The sequence below is a fragment of the Cervus elaphus genome, chromosome 8 (assembly GCF_910594005.1).
Source record: "Cervus elaphus chromosome 8, mCerEla1.1, whole genome shotgun sequence".
NCBI classification, from domain to species: Eukaryota; Metazoa; Chordata; class Mammalia; order Artiodactyla; family Cervidae; genus Cervus; species Cervus elaphus.
Genome location: NC_057822.1, coordinates 42,646,920 through 42,663,259, shown reverse-complemented (window position 1 = coordinate 42,663,259; position 16,340 = coordinate 42,646,920). Strand labels below are relative to the sequence as shown.

At 38.4% G+C, this 16,340-nt stretch overlaps 1 protein-coding gene across 2 annotated transcripts in view; it reads left to right on the top strand.

The window, feature by feature from the left end:
- LOC122698783 (cytochrome P450 20A1) overlaps window positions 1-16,340 on the top strand; it is a 45,198-nt gene that overhangs the window by 8,198 nt on the left and 20,660 nt on the right. For both annotated transcript variants that reach the window (XM_043910360.1, XM_043910361.1), the window contains exons 5-7: window positions 9,673-9,840; window positions 13,807-13,885; window positions 15,816-15,931. In XM_043910360.1, the coding sequence (XP_043766295.1) occupies window positions 9,673-9,840; window positions 13,807-13,885; window positions 15,816-15,931 (363 nt within the window). The remainder of the gene's footprint in view (window positions 1-9,672; window positions 9,841-13,806; window positions 13,886-15,815; window positions 15,932-16,340) is intronic.

Sequence of the window (16,340 nt, the reverse complement as noted above, 5' to 3'; positions counted from 1 at the left end):
TACTCAAAAAAATACCTTTCCTTCCTCTGCTTGAGGTTTTCCTGCCATTTGTCTCCTGCTCCCCCAACTCCTTGTGTTTTTACTGCTCCTCTGAGACTGTATCTCCTTGTCAGTGTTTCCAGGTTATCGGATGGGTTATTCTTTCGTGCAGGGTTTTTATAGTTGATAGACCTACATCTGTCCCATTTGGAAGGTTTCATGGGAGTCCCTTCTGTTCGCTATAGAGTAAACCCACATACACTCAAAAGTACACAAATAACATCCCACTGTCTCTCACATTACATAGAGTAAATAATTTAAAAAATCATGGAAAATTTAAATAAAAATAGAATACTGTAACACACATCCGTATTCTCATCACTAAACTTTTTAACAGTTATCAAATTCGATGCAGTCTGATTTTATCTTTCCCCTACCTAACTCCCCTGTTTTCTTTCTGGATTGTATTTAAGCAGATTCCAGACATCATACAATGAGGACATGTTTTTTCAAGGACTTAACAGGATGTAGCATGTAGTAGCTACTTGGTCAGTTTTCTTTGACCTTAACGATGTTCATTCCTTTTAAAAATGTTCAAACTGCACATTCTAAGCACTTCTGTGACTTTTTTGAGTTGTAGAATAGTTGATAATTCTTAAGAGGATACTGTTTTGATTCATCCTACAGTATCTACTTTTTCAAAATTATATTTGATAAATGCTTAATGCCATTTTTTCCCTTATTCTCCAGTTCTGTTTGGAACTTACACTTTACATTCAAGATTTGAGACTGGCTTGAGTCTGGCCCCAATGTCAAACTCACTGGCTTCCAAGTGAGTTTACCGGAAGCATTAATTAATATGTTGGCTCCTCTCTGCACAGTTTTGCTTCCAAAAGGAAACTGAACAAGGCTTTTACTCATAGCTGCTGATTAGTCTTTCTCCTTTCCAGTTCCCTTTTCTCACTGATAGCCACTATTCACAGGACCATCAGGAGATTTGTACATCAAATGTCTACCTTCTCATCGTTGTCAGTACTTTTCTGTATTATTATGTTCTCTGGATTTCTCAGACTGCCTGCTTGGGTTGTCATAGCTGGTCCTGTCACACCCGATTGTCCTCCTGAAAGCAGTTATGTTACCTCTGTCTAAGCATTCGTGCATCAGAATCTTTCTTTCTATTCTGTTTAAATACCTTACATTTGTCCATAAGAATCTTGGTATTTAATTGTATATCTCCAGGAAATTTTACCCATTTTTTCTTTGCTTTGCTTCCAGTGATTATGCTTTTCAGTGCCTTTGATTGTTAAAAGCTTTAATTAGTCTTTCTTCTCTGCTTCAAACTAAGTAGTTCAAACTTCTTTAATCTTTTATCATAGGCTTTATTTCCCAAATGTTGTCTTTTTTATTGTTTATCTGTATGGTGTTTTTTTTCTTCTCCTGTCCAATCAAAGGCAAATCAAAGTGGAAATTATTTCCCAATTTAGACATTTCTTACCATCATATTTTCAAGCTTTGGTGCATAGACTGTGTCCATACATGAGAAATGTGTTTCAGGCTTATATTGTCAACCCCTTAGCACAAGCCAGTTACTTAGCTTATTCATTAGTCAGAAATACCAATTAATATTTAATCAGCAAGGACATGATTGAAGAGGACATAGTCTGAGCATCCTCCTCCTCCCTACTAATGGTTTTCTGTAGAACAGGGGTGTTTACCAGAGTTGTCACTCCAAAGTAAGTTAATTTCATACTGACACAACAAACCTTTTCCTTTTTTTTTTTTGATCCAGATCTGAGTTCTGTGTTCTGACTCTTCTCTAACCCAAACCTCATCCTGTAAGTCCTGGCTCCTTTCTGCCCTGACTGTCTCTGCTCCAAGACTGTGTGTGAACCTGCACTCCAATTCTGTGAGTGTAATTTCTGTCTTCAGTGCTTCAACCCCATGTGCTCCTATGACTTTTGAATTAAACTATGATTTAACAAATATTTCTGGATCTTAGAATTTATGACAGTTTTCCAGAATCCTCTTAGTTGACAGTTCAGTAGTCATATGTTAATAGCCAAAATTATTGAACTCTTTGATTTAACGCTGTCAGATGAAGCTCAACAGATTGTTAGCATTCCCATCTAATGTACATAACCAAGATTCATAAACTAAATGTGATGCACATAAGCTTCTAGCAGATGCACTAGCTTTGTATCTAGAGTAAAAACCTACCTGACAAGAAAAGGGAACCCTCTTACACTGTTGGTGGGAATGCAAACTAGTACAGCCACTATGGAGAACAGTGTGGAGATTTCTTAAAAAACTGGAATTAGAACTGCCATATGACCCAGCAATCCCACTTCTGGGCATACACACCGAGGAAACCAGATCTGAAAGAGACACGTGCACCCCAATGTTCATCGCAGCACTGTTTATAATAGCCAGGACATGGAAGCAACCTAGATGCCCATCAGCAGACGAATGGATAAGGAAGCTGTGGTACATATACATAATGGAATATTACTCAGCCATTAAAAAGAATTCACTTGAATCAGTTCTAATGAGATGGATGAAACTGGAGCCCATTATACAGAGTGAAGTAAGCCAGAAAGATAAAGAACATTACAGTATACTAACGCATATATATGGAATTTAGAAAGATGGTAACGATAACCCTATATGCAAAACAGAAAAAGAGACACAGAAGTACAGAACAGACTTTTGAACTCTGTGGGAGAAGGCAAGGGTGGGATGTTTCGAGAGAACAGCATCGAAACATGTATATTATTTAGGGTGAAACAGGTCACCAGCCCAGGCTGGAAGCATGAGACAAGTGCTCGGGCCTGGTGCACTGGGAAGACTCAGAAGAATCGGGTGGAGAGAGAGGGGGGACCGGGATGGGGAATACATGTAAATCCATGGCTGATTCATGTCAATGTATGACAAAAACCACTACAATGTTGTAAAGTAATTAGCCTTCAACTAATAAAAATAAATGGGAAAAAAAAAACCTACCCGAATCATATCTAATATTTGCATTGTATTGTAGAGTACTGTGCAAAACAAATGGATGAGCAGATCATAATACAGTTCTGTGATACAAATGATAGTGTTGATGATAAAATTTTTATGGCCATGGCTTAAAAGAGGGTAAAAAAAAGACGTTACCAGCATAGATTGAAAGCATTTAATCTGTTCGTTACATAATCGGCAATGGTCTGGTACTGTGGGGAGATATTCACAATTAAATTCTCTGATAAATCGCATGTTGTCCTAATAGGTTTTTAGGATACCATTTGGATCCCAGATTTGGTGTTTGGGAGTACCGTTTTCAGGTTTTTTCTTTTTTTAGTGTGTAATATTTCACAGAAGAAAGGTCACCAGAAAACTGTTGAGTTCTCATCACTTAGAACTGAAGAAAGATATATCCTGGACTTCATTTAAAAACCAGCTAGGCACAAAGCTCTTTATTAAGAAAAAGATATAAGCCCCAACAGAAACATGGCTAAAAAAGTGAACATGCAGTACTTTATGGAAAACATGTAGAGGGCCATTAAATTTGAAACTTATCCAGAGCCTAACAATAATTAGCATGAAATAAACCAATTAAAGCAATGTTGGAATTTTTTTACCTCTTAGACCGACAGAGATTTTATAAAATGACAGCACTTAGTACTGTCCAAGGTTTGGGAAATGGGCATTTTGCTGATAAGAGTATAAGGTGATACATGCTTTCTCCAGTGCAGTGTGGTAAAAGCTAAAAAAACTACTTCTTAACTCAGAAACTTCATGTCAAAAGAAGCCAAATGGCAAAGACTATCGAAGCATTGTTTATTGAGACAGAAATTGGAAAACACTTAACTGTCCAGTAGTAGAGGATTATGGGAATCATAAATCCTTGCAATGGATGAGAATGAAAACGTTAAAAAAGATGGCAAAGACATTTATTTACTGACATGGGGAGATGGCTTTAAGGTGATGTGTTAGTTTGCTAGGGCTAGTGTAACGAAGCACCGCAGACTTGGTGGCTTAAACGACGGGCATTGGTTGCCTTGCAGTCTGGAGGCTGTCTGCTGGCCCAGGACCCCGGTGCAGCAGAGCTGGTTCCTTCTGAGAGGCTCGAGGGAAGGCCTGTTTCATGCCTCACTCCTAGTTGCTGGTGGTTTGCTGACCATTTCGTACATTTATCACCTCAGTCTCTGCCTTCTTGTTTATAATGAGGTCTCCCTGTGTGTGTTTATGTTGTGTGTTTGTGTGTATGTGTGTTTCAGTGTCCAGATTTCCCCTTTTTATAAGGATATAGTCATATTGTGTTAAGGCTTTAATGTGCACATCTTAAATTATCTGCAAAGAACCTATTCCCAGATCAGGTCACATTCACAGGCACTGGGGGGTTAGAACTGCAGGGCCTTTTTTTTGAGGGGGGCACAGTTCAACCCATAACAGATGATAAGTGAAAAAACCAATATTCAGAACAGTTTGTAGAGAATTATTACATTGTTCAAAGTATACCTCTATACACACATATATGTGCACATATACATAGATACACTATAGAAAAACATGAAAAGCTATATAAAAAATGTTATCTGTAATTATCACTACTGGGTTGTAGGGTGATTTAAATTAATTTCTGTATTTTCATTTCTGTTATTTTTTATTAGTGATTATTTTCTACATAATAATTTTCTTTTACACTAACCTGTGTTACCATCCAAAAAAAAAAAGTGAACCACTTGACTAACAATGATAGTCTTAATATTCATTAAATTTTCGTTAGAAACAGAGCTTAATAATGTTGTTTTTGTTGTTCAACCTCTAAGTCATGTCTGACTCCTCGCAACCCTATGGACTACAGCACTCCAGACTTCCCTGTCCTTCATATCTCCTGCAGTTTGTTCAGATTCATGTCCGTTGAGTCCATGATGCTATCTAACCATCTCATCCTCTGCCTCCCTCTTCTCCCCACGCCCTCAATCTTTCCCAGCCCCAGGGTCTTTGCCAGTGAGTCGGCTCTTCGCATTAGGTGGCCAAAGTATGGGAACTTCAGCTTCAGCATCAGTCCTTAACAATGAATATTCAGGGTTGATTTCTTTTAGGATTGGCTGGTTTGATCTCCTTGCTGCCTAAGGGACTCTCTAGTGTCTTCTTCAGCACCACATTTCGAAAGCATCAGTACTTCATGGCGAATCGAAAGGGAAAAAGTGGCAGAAGCAGTGACAGATTTTCTTTCCTTGTGCTCCAGAATCACTACAGTGATTGCAGCCATGAAATTAAAAGACACACCTTGGAAGGAAAGTTATGATAAACCTAGACAGCATATGTAAAAGCAGAGACATTACTTTGCCAACAAAGGTCCATATAGTCAAAGCTACGGTTTTTCCAGTGTTTATGTATGGATGTGAGAGGTGGACCATAAAGAAGGTTGAGTACCAAAGAATTGATGCTTTCAAACTGTGGTGTTGGAGAAGACTGTGGAGAGTCCCTTGGACTGCAAGGAGATCCAACCAGTCAATCCTAAAGGAGATCAACTGTGAATATTCATTAGAAGGACTGATGCTGAAGTTGAAGCTCCAATACTTTGGCCACCTGATGTGAAGAGCTGACTGATTGGAAAAGACTGTGGTGCTGGGAAAGATTGAGGGCATGAGGAGAAGAGGGCAACAGAGGATGAGATGGTTGGGTGGCCTCAGCAACTCCATGGACATGAGTTTGAGCAAACTTGGGGAGATGGTAAAGGACAGGGAAGCCTGGCGTGCTGCAGTCCATGAGGTTGCAAGGAGTTGGATGTGACTTAGCACCTGAACAAGTTCAACAAGCTTGTTTTGATGAACAGATACTAATTTTAGTGTAGTCTGACTTTTTTCTTTTCTTTTTTGCTTTTATGGTTACTGCATTTTAAATCTTATGTGAAACGTCTTTAACCTATTGTCGTGAATATATTCATTTAAGGTTTGTTCTCAGAGTTGTCATATTTATCTTTCAAACTTTGATCTGTAATCTGTTTAGTGATTATTACTGTGCAAAGAATGAGGAAGGGATTAACATTTTTTTCCCCATATGATTATCCAGTTGATCCAGCGTAACTTATTGAAAAGACCATCCTTTTTCTATTGTACTGTAATATTCCTTTTATCATAAACTGGGTAACTGTATAGGTCACTTGATGTATGTACAGTTTTGTTGGCTGGAGAAAAGTCTGCAATCTAAAAATTGTGAGTTATGTTTTATTTGGGGACCTTAGTGGGAACCGTAGCATGGGGAACAGCCTCTCAGATGGCTCTGAGGAACTGTTGTTTAAAAATTTTGTTTATTAATTTTATTTCTTTCTCACTGGGCTGGGTCTTCATTGCTGCACCGTCCTTCCCTTAGTTGTGGAGAACGGGGGCTGCTCGCGAGTTGCAGAGAGCAGGCTTCTCACTGCGGCGGCTTCTCACGTGAAGCACGGGCTCTAGGGCATGTGGGCTCGGTAGCTACAGCTCCCAGGCTCTAGAGCACAGGCTCAGTAGTTGTGGTGTACGGGCTTAGCTACTTCACAGCACATAGGATCTTCCTGGATCCGGGATCGAACCCCTGTCTCCTGCTTTGCCAGACAGATACTTTACCACTGAGCTACCAGGGAAGCCCTATGGAATTGTTCTGTAGAGGTAAGGGGGAAGCCAGGATATACTCCTGTGTATCCTGAGAAAACTGTGTGGTCAAATAGCAAAAGAGTACTGCTGATCACAAAAAGAAGACTTCACAAATTAGTGACTTTAGTGCTTTTCTTCATATGAGAAATTTATTTAAGAGTCTGGGCTCATTAAAATTATTCCTTAGATATACAGCTACTTACCTAGGACCATCTAGTCAAGGCTATGGTTTTTCCAGTAGTCATGTATGGATGTGAGAGTTGGACTATAAAGAAAGCTGAGCACCAAAGAATTGATGCTTTTGAACTGTGGTGTTGGAGAAGACTCTTGAGAGTCCCTTGGACTGCAAGGAGATCCAACCAGTCCATCCTAAAGGAAACCAGTCCTGAATATTCATTGGAAGGACTGATGTTGAAGCTGAAACTCCAATCCTTTGGCAACCTGATGCGAAGAGCTGACTCATTTGAAAAGACCCTGATGCTGGGAAAGACTGAAGTCAGGAGGAGGAGGGGACGACAGAGGATGAGATGGTTGGATGGCATCACTGACCCAAACGGACATGAGTTTGGGTAAACTCGGGGGGGTTGGTGATGGACAGGGAGGGCTGGCATGCTGCAGTCCACGGGGTCACAAAGAGTCAGACACGATTAAGCGTCTGAACGGAGCTGAACTGAACCTCGGACCAGTATCCTGTTTTTCTTCATTCTGAATCAGGCTATGCCGTGTTGGGAGGAGGGGCTGTGGTGACTGATGGCTTGATGGTGGCAGCATGCCTTGTTTATTGAAACAGTAGGCAACATTCCTTGTCCACAATGTTATGGAATTTTCCAATCCATGAGTATGGAAGAATACCCTCCCACGTTTTGGTCTTTAGTTTTTCTCAATAATTTTTTCACTTTTAAGAGATCTTGTATATCTTTTATTAAATTTACTCTTAGATAATTAGTAATTTTTTAAAAATATTATCATAAATGATACAGTTTTTGAATTTCATTTTTAAAAATTTTTTGTTTTTAAATTTCACTTTTATTTGTTATGTATATGACTGACTTCTGCATATTGATCTTATTTATAGTCGTTAACCTTGCCAAATTCCCGTATTAACTCTAAAGGTTTATCATGATACCTGAGCTCTCATGCTCATAGCTGTCTCTTCTCCCAGTCTCTTCTTTCCCTGTCTTCTTGGTCTGTTTATTGCTCGTCCCAATTGTTGTTTCATTCACCAGCTGTTGCAGCCAATACCTGCGCCTTTAAATGTTTTCAGCAGAAGTCACCTAGGAACCTGTCTTAGCTGCAGGAATGCTCAGAGTTGGGCAGGACAGGGACGATCCTTAGTGGGAGTTTTCAGGTTAAGACTCAACGGCCACAATTTTTTGACCAAAATGACTGTATTGCTTTCCAGCAATTTGCATCAGGAGAGTGTGCTGCTGTTCTCGTAACTGCTGCTTCTCTGGGGTATGGGAATCAGAACCAGGTTGTTTAAAATGCCACAGTACTTCCTTACCTCGGAGGAGCTGCTGCTTTCTTCATCAAGCCTTCCCCTGATAGTTTTTTTTACTGTATTCCAGAGGTTTTCAGAAGTTGATTCTGCCAGCTTAGCTTAATTTTGGGGAGGGATAGAGCCTTGGGGTTCCCTAGTTGTCCATTTTCAGTGACCATTTTGGTCACCAGTGGTGATGGTGCTTTTACTAGAGCTGTTTTCTGCAATACTGTTGACTTTTGGCTACCACTGAGATGGGGAGAGAAAGGAAATCAAATAATGTTAGGTTAAAAACATCAAAGACCTCACTATCTTACCAAGGTCCAGTTGAATAGACACTTCACATTGGATATTGAGATTTGGTTAATTGCTAAAATGTTAAAATGGTTAATGTTAGTTGTTTAGTGCTTTTGCATGTATTTTCATTGTTTTAGAGGCAGAGTGAGATCACCAAAGTCTTAACTCCACCATTCTGGAAGTCAGTCCTTCTTCTGGAACTTTTTGAAACAGAATTGTAATGGGAAATATAAAGATATGATAAATTTTCAAAATTTATGATAGTGGCATATGTGTGGATCAGTGAAGCCCTTTACCCTATGACAAAACTTTCATGGCGTTGATAGGCAAAGTAGCTTAAATTTGAGTTCCTAACATGAAAGGGTCTACATATATTTTACTTTACAAACGCAGTTACTGTGTTTTGTGATGTAAGTATGATTATCCCTATCACAGCAACCATGAAAAGTGGGAGATGTCATCCCTGTTTAACTTTTGAGACACCTACATCTTGGAAAAGTCAAGCAAATTGCTCAAAGTTACATTGCTTCTAAATAACAGAGCCAGAAGTAAACCCAGGAATTTTTTACTCCAAAGCTTTTGATCTTTTTATTACACATTGTTGGGCTTCCCTGGTGGCTCAGAGGTTAAAGCGTCTGCCTGCACAGCGGGAGACCTGGATTCAATTCCTGGGTTGGGAAGATCCCCTGGAGTAGGAAATGGCAACCTACTCCAGTATTCTTGCCTGGAGAATCCCATGGATGGAGGAGCCTGGTGGGCTACAGTCCATGGGGTCTCAAAGAGTTGGACACGACTGAGCGACTTCACTTCACTCTCTTTATACATTGTGTTTTGTTCACAAGGGATTTGATAAATATTCAGTGGATGAAGGAATGACAAAGAGACCCTGAGAGGTTTCCATCACTGAAGCTTATCTAAGACTTTCACACATTTGTATACTTATTCTTTACACAGCTACTCTGTGGTGAATCTTTACTATTTTTAATTTGATACTAAGACTCTACTATTGAAAGTTCCTTTAGGTTCAAGGTTTTCCCAGCCTTTAAATGACCTGTATTTTCTGTTCTTACTGTTGTGGTTGTTTTGTTTTACATATCAGCCCTTTGACAGAATCTGAACCTAAACTACTGGGGATGTAATTATTGGTAGAGCCAGTGTTAGTCTGACAGATTAAGTAAACACCTGAATGCTTGCTTTGGTTACAGAATTTAACTCTATGAAATGAGTCTACTTGATGGAGTTCTCTAAGATTTAGTAGGAGGGAATAGAGAATCATTGTGGTTTTCTGTTGTGTTTCAGCTTTCGGAAGAATTACTGGATAAATGGCTGTCGTATCCAGAGTCCCAGCATGTCCCCCTCTGCCAGCATATGCTTGGCTTTGCTATGAAGTCTGTTACACAGATGGTGATGGGCAGTACATTTGAAGATGAACAGGAAGTCATTCGCTTCCAGAAGAATCATGGCACAGTAAGTCTAGGGCCAAATTTAAGTTTACTCTTTCATCAAATTGGATACTTGAGGAATGTAGACCTTGCCTCTTAAGAAGAAGTTTTAAGATTCTGTAGTACAGAATGTCCTTGTTTGTGGCTAAAAACAACAATGTAAGAAAGATTGTTGCCTTTTAAAAAAATTTAAGAATTACCTTTGTAAGCAGTTTACCTTTTGAAATTTAAAAAATGACTAAAAAAATTCTCTTGAATATTTAGCAAGTATGTCAGGAGTTCCCTGGTGGCCCAGTGGTTAGGATTCTGGGCTTCCACTGCTGTGGCCTGGATTCAGTCCCTGATTGAGGAACTGAGATCCTACAAGTTGGGCGGCATGGTAGAAACAAAAACAAAAACCAAGTATGTTATAAAGTCATGCTAACTTCTAGGATAAAGAGAAAATCTGTGCTTGGTAGAACTAGACTATATCCTCTATTGAAAGAATTTAAAGTTGTTGGAGCATTAAAGTACTAATGAAATGAATATGATTTGAAAAAAGGATCATTCAATTGAAGATTCAGTTACTGTTTGCCTTTTCTGGACTCTCATATAGACTTTATTATTCTCTATTTTTTACCAGTCTCAACATTATATTAATTTGTTTTGAATCGTACTTAAGCCATTTACTTCACTGCAGTTTTGGTTCTCTGACCAATTATGCCTTATTTTCTTAAAATCTATAAAAAACAGGTTAAATAATCACTGCAATGCATGTAAAACAAAATCACTAGGAACTGTGGCTTAATACTCTGTCACTGTTTAATATTATCCTTTTTCCCATTAAGATGGTTTTATTACTTGTGTTTGATGATTGAAAAATGTCCATTTTTTAGAAAATGTTCACATGTTCAGGAGTGTAAAAATAAAACTGGAAAAAATCACCCTAAATTCCACTTCCTAGAATAAACTACTCAGGGTATCCAGGTAAAATAAATTGGCTAAAGGATTCCTAAAATGTTTTCCTATTTTAATGAAGAATCAATTTTTGACTCAGTTGTTGATGTCTGATTTTTTTTCATGTTGATGAGACAGCATTTTTAAAAAAGGAATTCCACTATTATTCCTAGGATTTTATTCCAAGCTTCTGATACCTGTTCCTATTCTAGGTATTTTTTTTCTAGGTATTTTTAAAAATGTTTTATATATTTATTGCACGTGCAGCATGTGGAATCTTAGTTCCCCAACCAGGGATTGAACTCGTGCCCTCCATTGAGAGCTCAGAGTCTTAGCCTCTGGACTACCAGGGAGGTCCCTGTTGTCGGTATTTTTAAGCTGACATTTTCTTTACCTTTCTTTCCTTAGAATTTCAGTATAGAAAAGTGGCAACTAGTACTAGGAACTCCCATGGTATCTTTCAGCTGTTGTTTACGTCTTGCCACATTTACTTTTTTCATTCAGTATCCGTCTGTCTGTCTATCCATCCTTCCATCCATTCCTCTCCTCCTTAGCCAAAACATTTGAGAGTAGACACTTTACTTCTTTCCCCCTAAATACCTCAATTTGTATATCGCAAAAACAAGAATATTCTCTCACATGGCAACAAAATAGTTGTCAGATTTGGGAAATTAGCTTCCATACCATATTTTTATCCAGAGCCCATATTCAGATTTCTTTACTTTTAGTGGTCAAACCTCTTTCAAATGAAACGGTTTTTCAGCTTTTTTTTTTGGTTTCTTAATGTTGACTTTTTTTTTTTTTTTTATTAAGTACAGGTCAATTATCTTGTAGGATGTCCCTCATTTGGGTTTGACTAGATTCAAATTACATATTTTAGTGTGTGACTAGGTGCAAATTCTCTATTTTTGGCAAGAATCTGGTTTTTTTTTAATGTTACTGAAAGTTGTCAAAGGAAAGTTTTCAGGCCATAATCATGACCTAAAATCCTGCCTTAAGTGATCTTTAATGTCCTTAATGTCTGAAACTCCAGTCGAGCCACCAGAAGTGCTGCCCAGCTTATGAATGCAGAGGCAGCGTCAGCTGCACTATGCCTGCTGCCTGGCTGACCATACTTGGGAGATGTCATCGGCTCTAAGATGCGTTTCTGTTTCACAGGTGTTAACTGTGAAAAAATGTACATCTCTCGCCCAGTTGCATACTGCGTTTCTGAATTGCCCTCCAAAAACATGGTCCTAGTTATCTTCCCACCAACGTTAGTGTGCTCTTTCCTTGTGTTTTTGACATATAGTTACTGTCTTTTAAATTAGTCTTTGCCCATCTAGTAAGTAAAACCTGACCTTTCACAATTGACGTCTGTAGCTCTGCTCTTGTCTGCGCAGGTTAACATTGTGTAACACTCTGCTGAGCAGCTTGGGTTTCTTTTTGCGGGAATGCTCTCCTGTCCTCTACCTGGATTTCAGTGTCTGTGTTTTTCTTACTGGTCTGTAAGAGCTTTTTATTTTTTATCTCAATTTTCATTTGCTTTTACTTTTATTTATAGTGTGTTTCTAAAAAGACTTTTTTTTTTTTAAAGCAATTTTAGGTTTACCGTAAGCCTGTTTTTGACTGTCAGAGTTGGGTATAGTGAATCTCCAGCCATTGATCAGTTTCAGTTCAGGTTCTCCTACCCTCACACTGGTTCCTGAGGTAATTTCCACCTGTAAGTCTGCTCCAGTAAGACGTGCCCCCCCCATTTTCACCTCTCTCTCCAGTTTTGGGGGCCTCAGTTTGCCTGGGGCCCTATTCTGTCTCAGGGATCCAAGAAGAGCTGTTGATTTTTCAGCCTGTTCAGCTTTTTTTGTTGGGGTGGCAGAGCTAAATTAACTCAACTTTTCATCATAAATTTTTCCCCTGTGCTCTTTGTTGTGCTTAGGCACTTTTTTCTCACCTAAAGGGTTTTCCAAACATAAACATTTACTGCACGTTTTTACAGTACATTTAATAGTTTAATTTTTTACATTTAAATAGTCTGAAAGGCATATCTTTGTAAGGTAAGACTTGAGGACTCATAACTATGAATATTTTTTAAATACTTATTCATTTTCTTTTTTTCATAAGTTCTTTCAGAATTTCTGAATTATAAAGAAAAATTTTCAGGACTAAGTATCTCGTATTGAAATCCTATTGTTTACTCTCTCTAAACTTTAGACTAATTTTTAATGTTTTTTGAGATCTTAGCCAATGCTTACCAGTCATCATCTTAACTTTATCTTTGAGGTGCAGAACGATGGGGAAGAGTAAAGTTGAGTGAAGTCGCTCAGTTGTATCCGACTGTTTGCAACCCCCTGACTGTAGCCCGCCAGGCTCCTCCATCCATGGGATTTTCCAGGCAAGAATACTGGAGTGGATGGCCATTTCCTTCTCCGGGGGATCTTGCCGACTCTGGGATCCAACCTAGGTCTCCCACATTGCAGGCAGACTCTTTACCGACTGAGCCACTAGGGAATCCCTTCCAGTTATCATGGTGAAGTAAAAATTTGAAATTCATCTCAGATGGTAAAGAATCTGCTTGCAATGCAGGAGACCCAGGTTCGATGACTGGGTCGGGAAGATCCCCTGGAGAAAGGAATGACAGCCCACTCCAGTGTTCTTGCCTGGAGAATCCAATGGACAGAAGAGCCTGGCAGGCTACAGTCCATCTGGTTGCAAAGAGTTGGATACGACTGAGCGACTTCCACTTTACAATGAATTTTACTTATCCGCTAGTGCCATTGTAATAAAAAATTGAGAACTGACTTTACTGCTATTTCCTCTTCCTTTTCATTCATATTCCTTTGAAAATAAGGAAACTTTGACTTTTTAGTTACAGTTAGTTTGAAGGTACTTTGAATGAAATTAGTAAGCTATATTTTGTGCCTTATCTTTAAAGACAATGAAGTAAATGATTTCCATGCGAAAGGGAGAGTTTAACAGTTCTGTTGGTGAAACAGGTTCTTCAGTTATTAGCTTAGATTGCTTGGTATTATTTGGAAAATTTGTGTACTAAATAATAGGTATACTTTCCTATTTTCAGGTTTGGTCTGAGATTGGAAAAGGCTTTCTGGATGGATCACTTGATAAAAGTGCAACTCGGAAAAAACAATATGAAGATGGTAAGTTTTTTCACTCTTAATTTTTAGTAAGGACCAAAGGAAATGTGCCCAGTTTTAATAGGGTTATGTCTGATTCATGAAGTTATAGGTCATGTGTTTTTTCTTCCTTTTATGTTTTTTTCTACATTTCCTATTATGAAAGTTTTTCTTTTTTTTCTTTTTTCTTTTTATGAATGAAAGTTTTTCTTAAATAAAAGAGAGGGAAAGGCTGTCAATTAGTCAATAAACCCTAGCACTTACTCAGAATGAGAGTACTATGGTGCTGGTACAGCCTACATGATTAATGGAAAGTACAAAGGTACAGTCCTGGGAAAGCAATTTAAAAATGCATGTTAAGTAAGAGTTATAAATAATGAGTGAAATTATCTAAAATAAAATATTCGTGAAAATCTTTGTAGTGATATTTCTACAAGTAGAAAAACAGAAGAAAATCTAAATATCCAACAATATAGGAATTGCTAAGGAAATAATATCAACATGACAAATGTTATATAAGAAATGTAACAAAATAAAAAAAACCTCTTGCTATTATAATATTGAGTAAAAAAAAATTATATATTTTATAAATACATCCACATGACCAGGGGAAGAAAGAATATTCCATGTAGAGGAAAAGTAGTTGCAAAGTCCTTGAGGTAAGATTCTTCCTGATATATTTGAAGTACAGCAGGGAACTCTAGGCTGGAGTGAAATGAGTTAGGAGAATAGAGGACCAGAAAGACTGATAGGAGTGGAACAGATTTTGTCCGGCTTTGGTGTGACTGGGTTACTGTCATCTCGGGGCTTAGAACAGAAGCAGGGAGACTTAATTAGGAGGCTACTGCAATGAACTGGGCAAGAAAATTAATGTGAGGGGGGGCTGGGGGGTAAAAAAAAAAAAGAAAATTAATGTGGCTTGGATTAGGTGGAAGGTAGCAGAAAATAGAATATTTTTTTTTAAAAAAGAATAAGGGAGAATAATTCTGTATTTTGAAAATTAGAACTGCCAACGTTGATGGCCAGATTAGATGTGAGGTATGAGAGAAGGAAATACCAAGGTTTTAGACCTGAGTAATTAGAAAATGAAATTGTCAGGAAATCAGATGGGACAGATACTATGGAAAGATCCAGTTTTGAGGGGAAGATCATGGCTTCAGTTTTGGATATGTTATGTTTAGTATACTTCAGGCATCTGAGTGGAGATGCTGAGTTGTTTGTTTGGTATGAGTCTGAACTTCAGGGGAAAGAGGTCCTAACTGGAAATATAACTTTGGGAGTGTTCCATCCGTAGATTGTATTTAAAGCATGAGAATGGTTATCACCAAGGTAATGAATATAAATAAAGATCTAAGAAAAGAAGTCCTTGACCTTGGGCATTCCATCATTAAGAAATTGGAGAGATGAGAAGGAACTGACAATGGATCCTTAGAAGGAGCAGGCATTAAAGTGGGAGCAAAGTGTGAAGCCCAGGAGAGTGGGATCCTGGGAGCCAAATGAGAAGGTGTTTCCATCAGGTGTTGTGATAGGTCAAGTAAGATGGGGCCTGAGAAATGATCTCTGGATAATTTTCTTGGAAGTTGGATTAATCTTCTAGGTTTTAGAAATTTACTTTTCTGACTGTTTCACATTTGTTGGAGTCTCTAAATGAGTGATGCTTGATTTGGGAGAAGAATGGAATTAAGAGGACAGAATTTCGAAGGAAGGTTAATAATACCAGCAGAGGGGTATATGTGTAAAAGTCCTCTAAGGGACTAGAATCGTTCTACTTCTTGACCTGGGTGTTTGATTTAGTTAAATGTTAAATTGTGCATATATGTTATATGCATTTTGGTACGTGTGTTAAAAGTTAGCAAAAAGGAGAAATAATAGAGTTTAAATTAGCTTTAAAAATTATGTTATTAAATTGTTCAATCCTCACAAATGAAAATCTTTTTTGTTTTTCTTCTCTAAGCCCTTATGCAACTGGAATCTATTTTAAAGAAAATCATTAAAGAACGAAAAGGAGGGAACTTCAGTCAGCATATTTTCATTGACTCCTTAGTACAGGGGAACCTTAATGACCAACAGGTGATGTAATTCTTAAATGTTTATCAAACAAAGGATAATCAGACATGTACAGAGTGTGCTTTTTACTCACTTTAACCCAGATGTCTTCCTAGAATTCAGCAGCTTTTTCCTTTTTGATTGTACATCATCCATAAATAGTATTTAGATTTGCTGTCCTGTTATTTAGCTCTTGGAGGCAGCTATATAGCATCTAATATTTGAGTAAGCAGATACTGAACCAGAGTTCTCTGATTGTTACAGAGGAGGACTTGGGTAAGCCTTTCTCACCTAAACCGCTCCGCCCATGTGACCAGATGTGGCAGCGTGGCTTGCTCGCAGTGTGGATCTGCTACCCCAGCACACCACGGGTTACTGTGTGTGGGTGGCGGGCCGTCACTGCCACACCTGCTCACTGTCGGAGTCTCTGCCT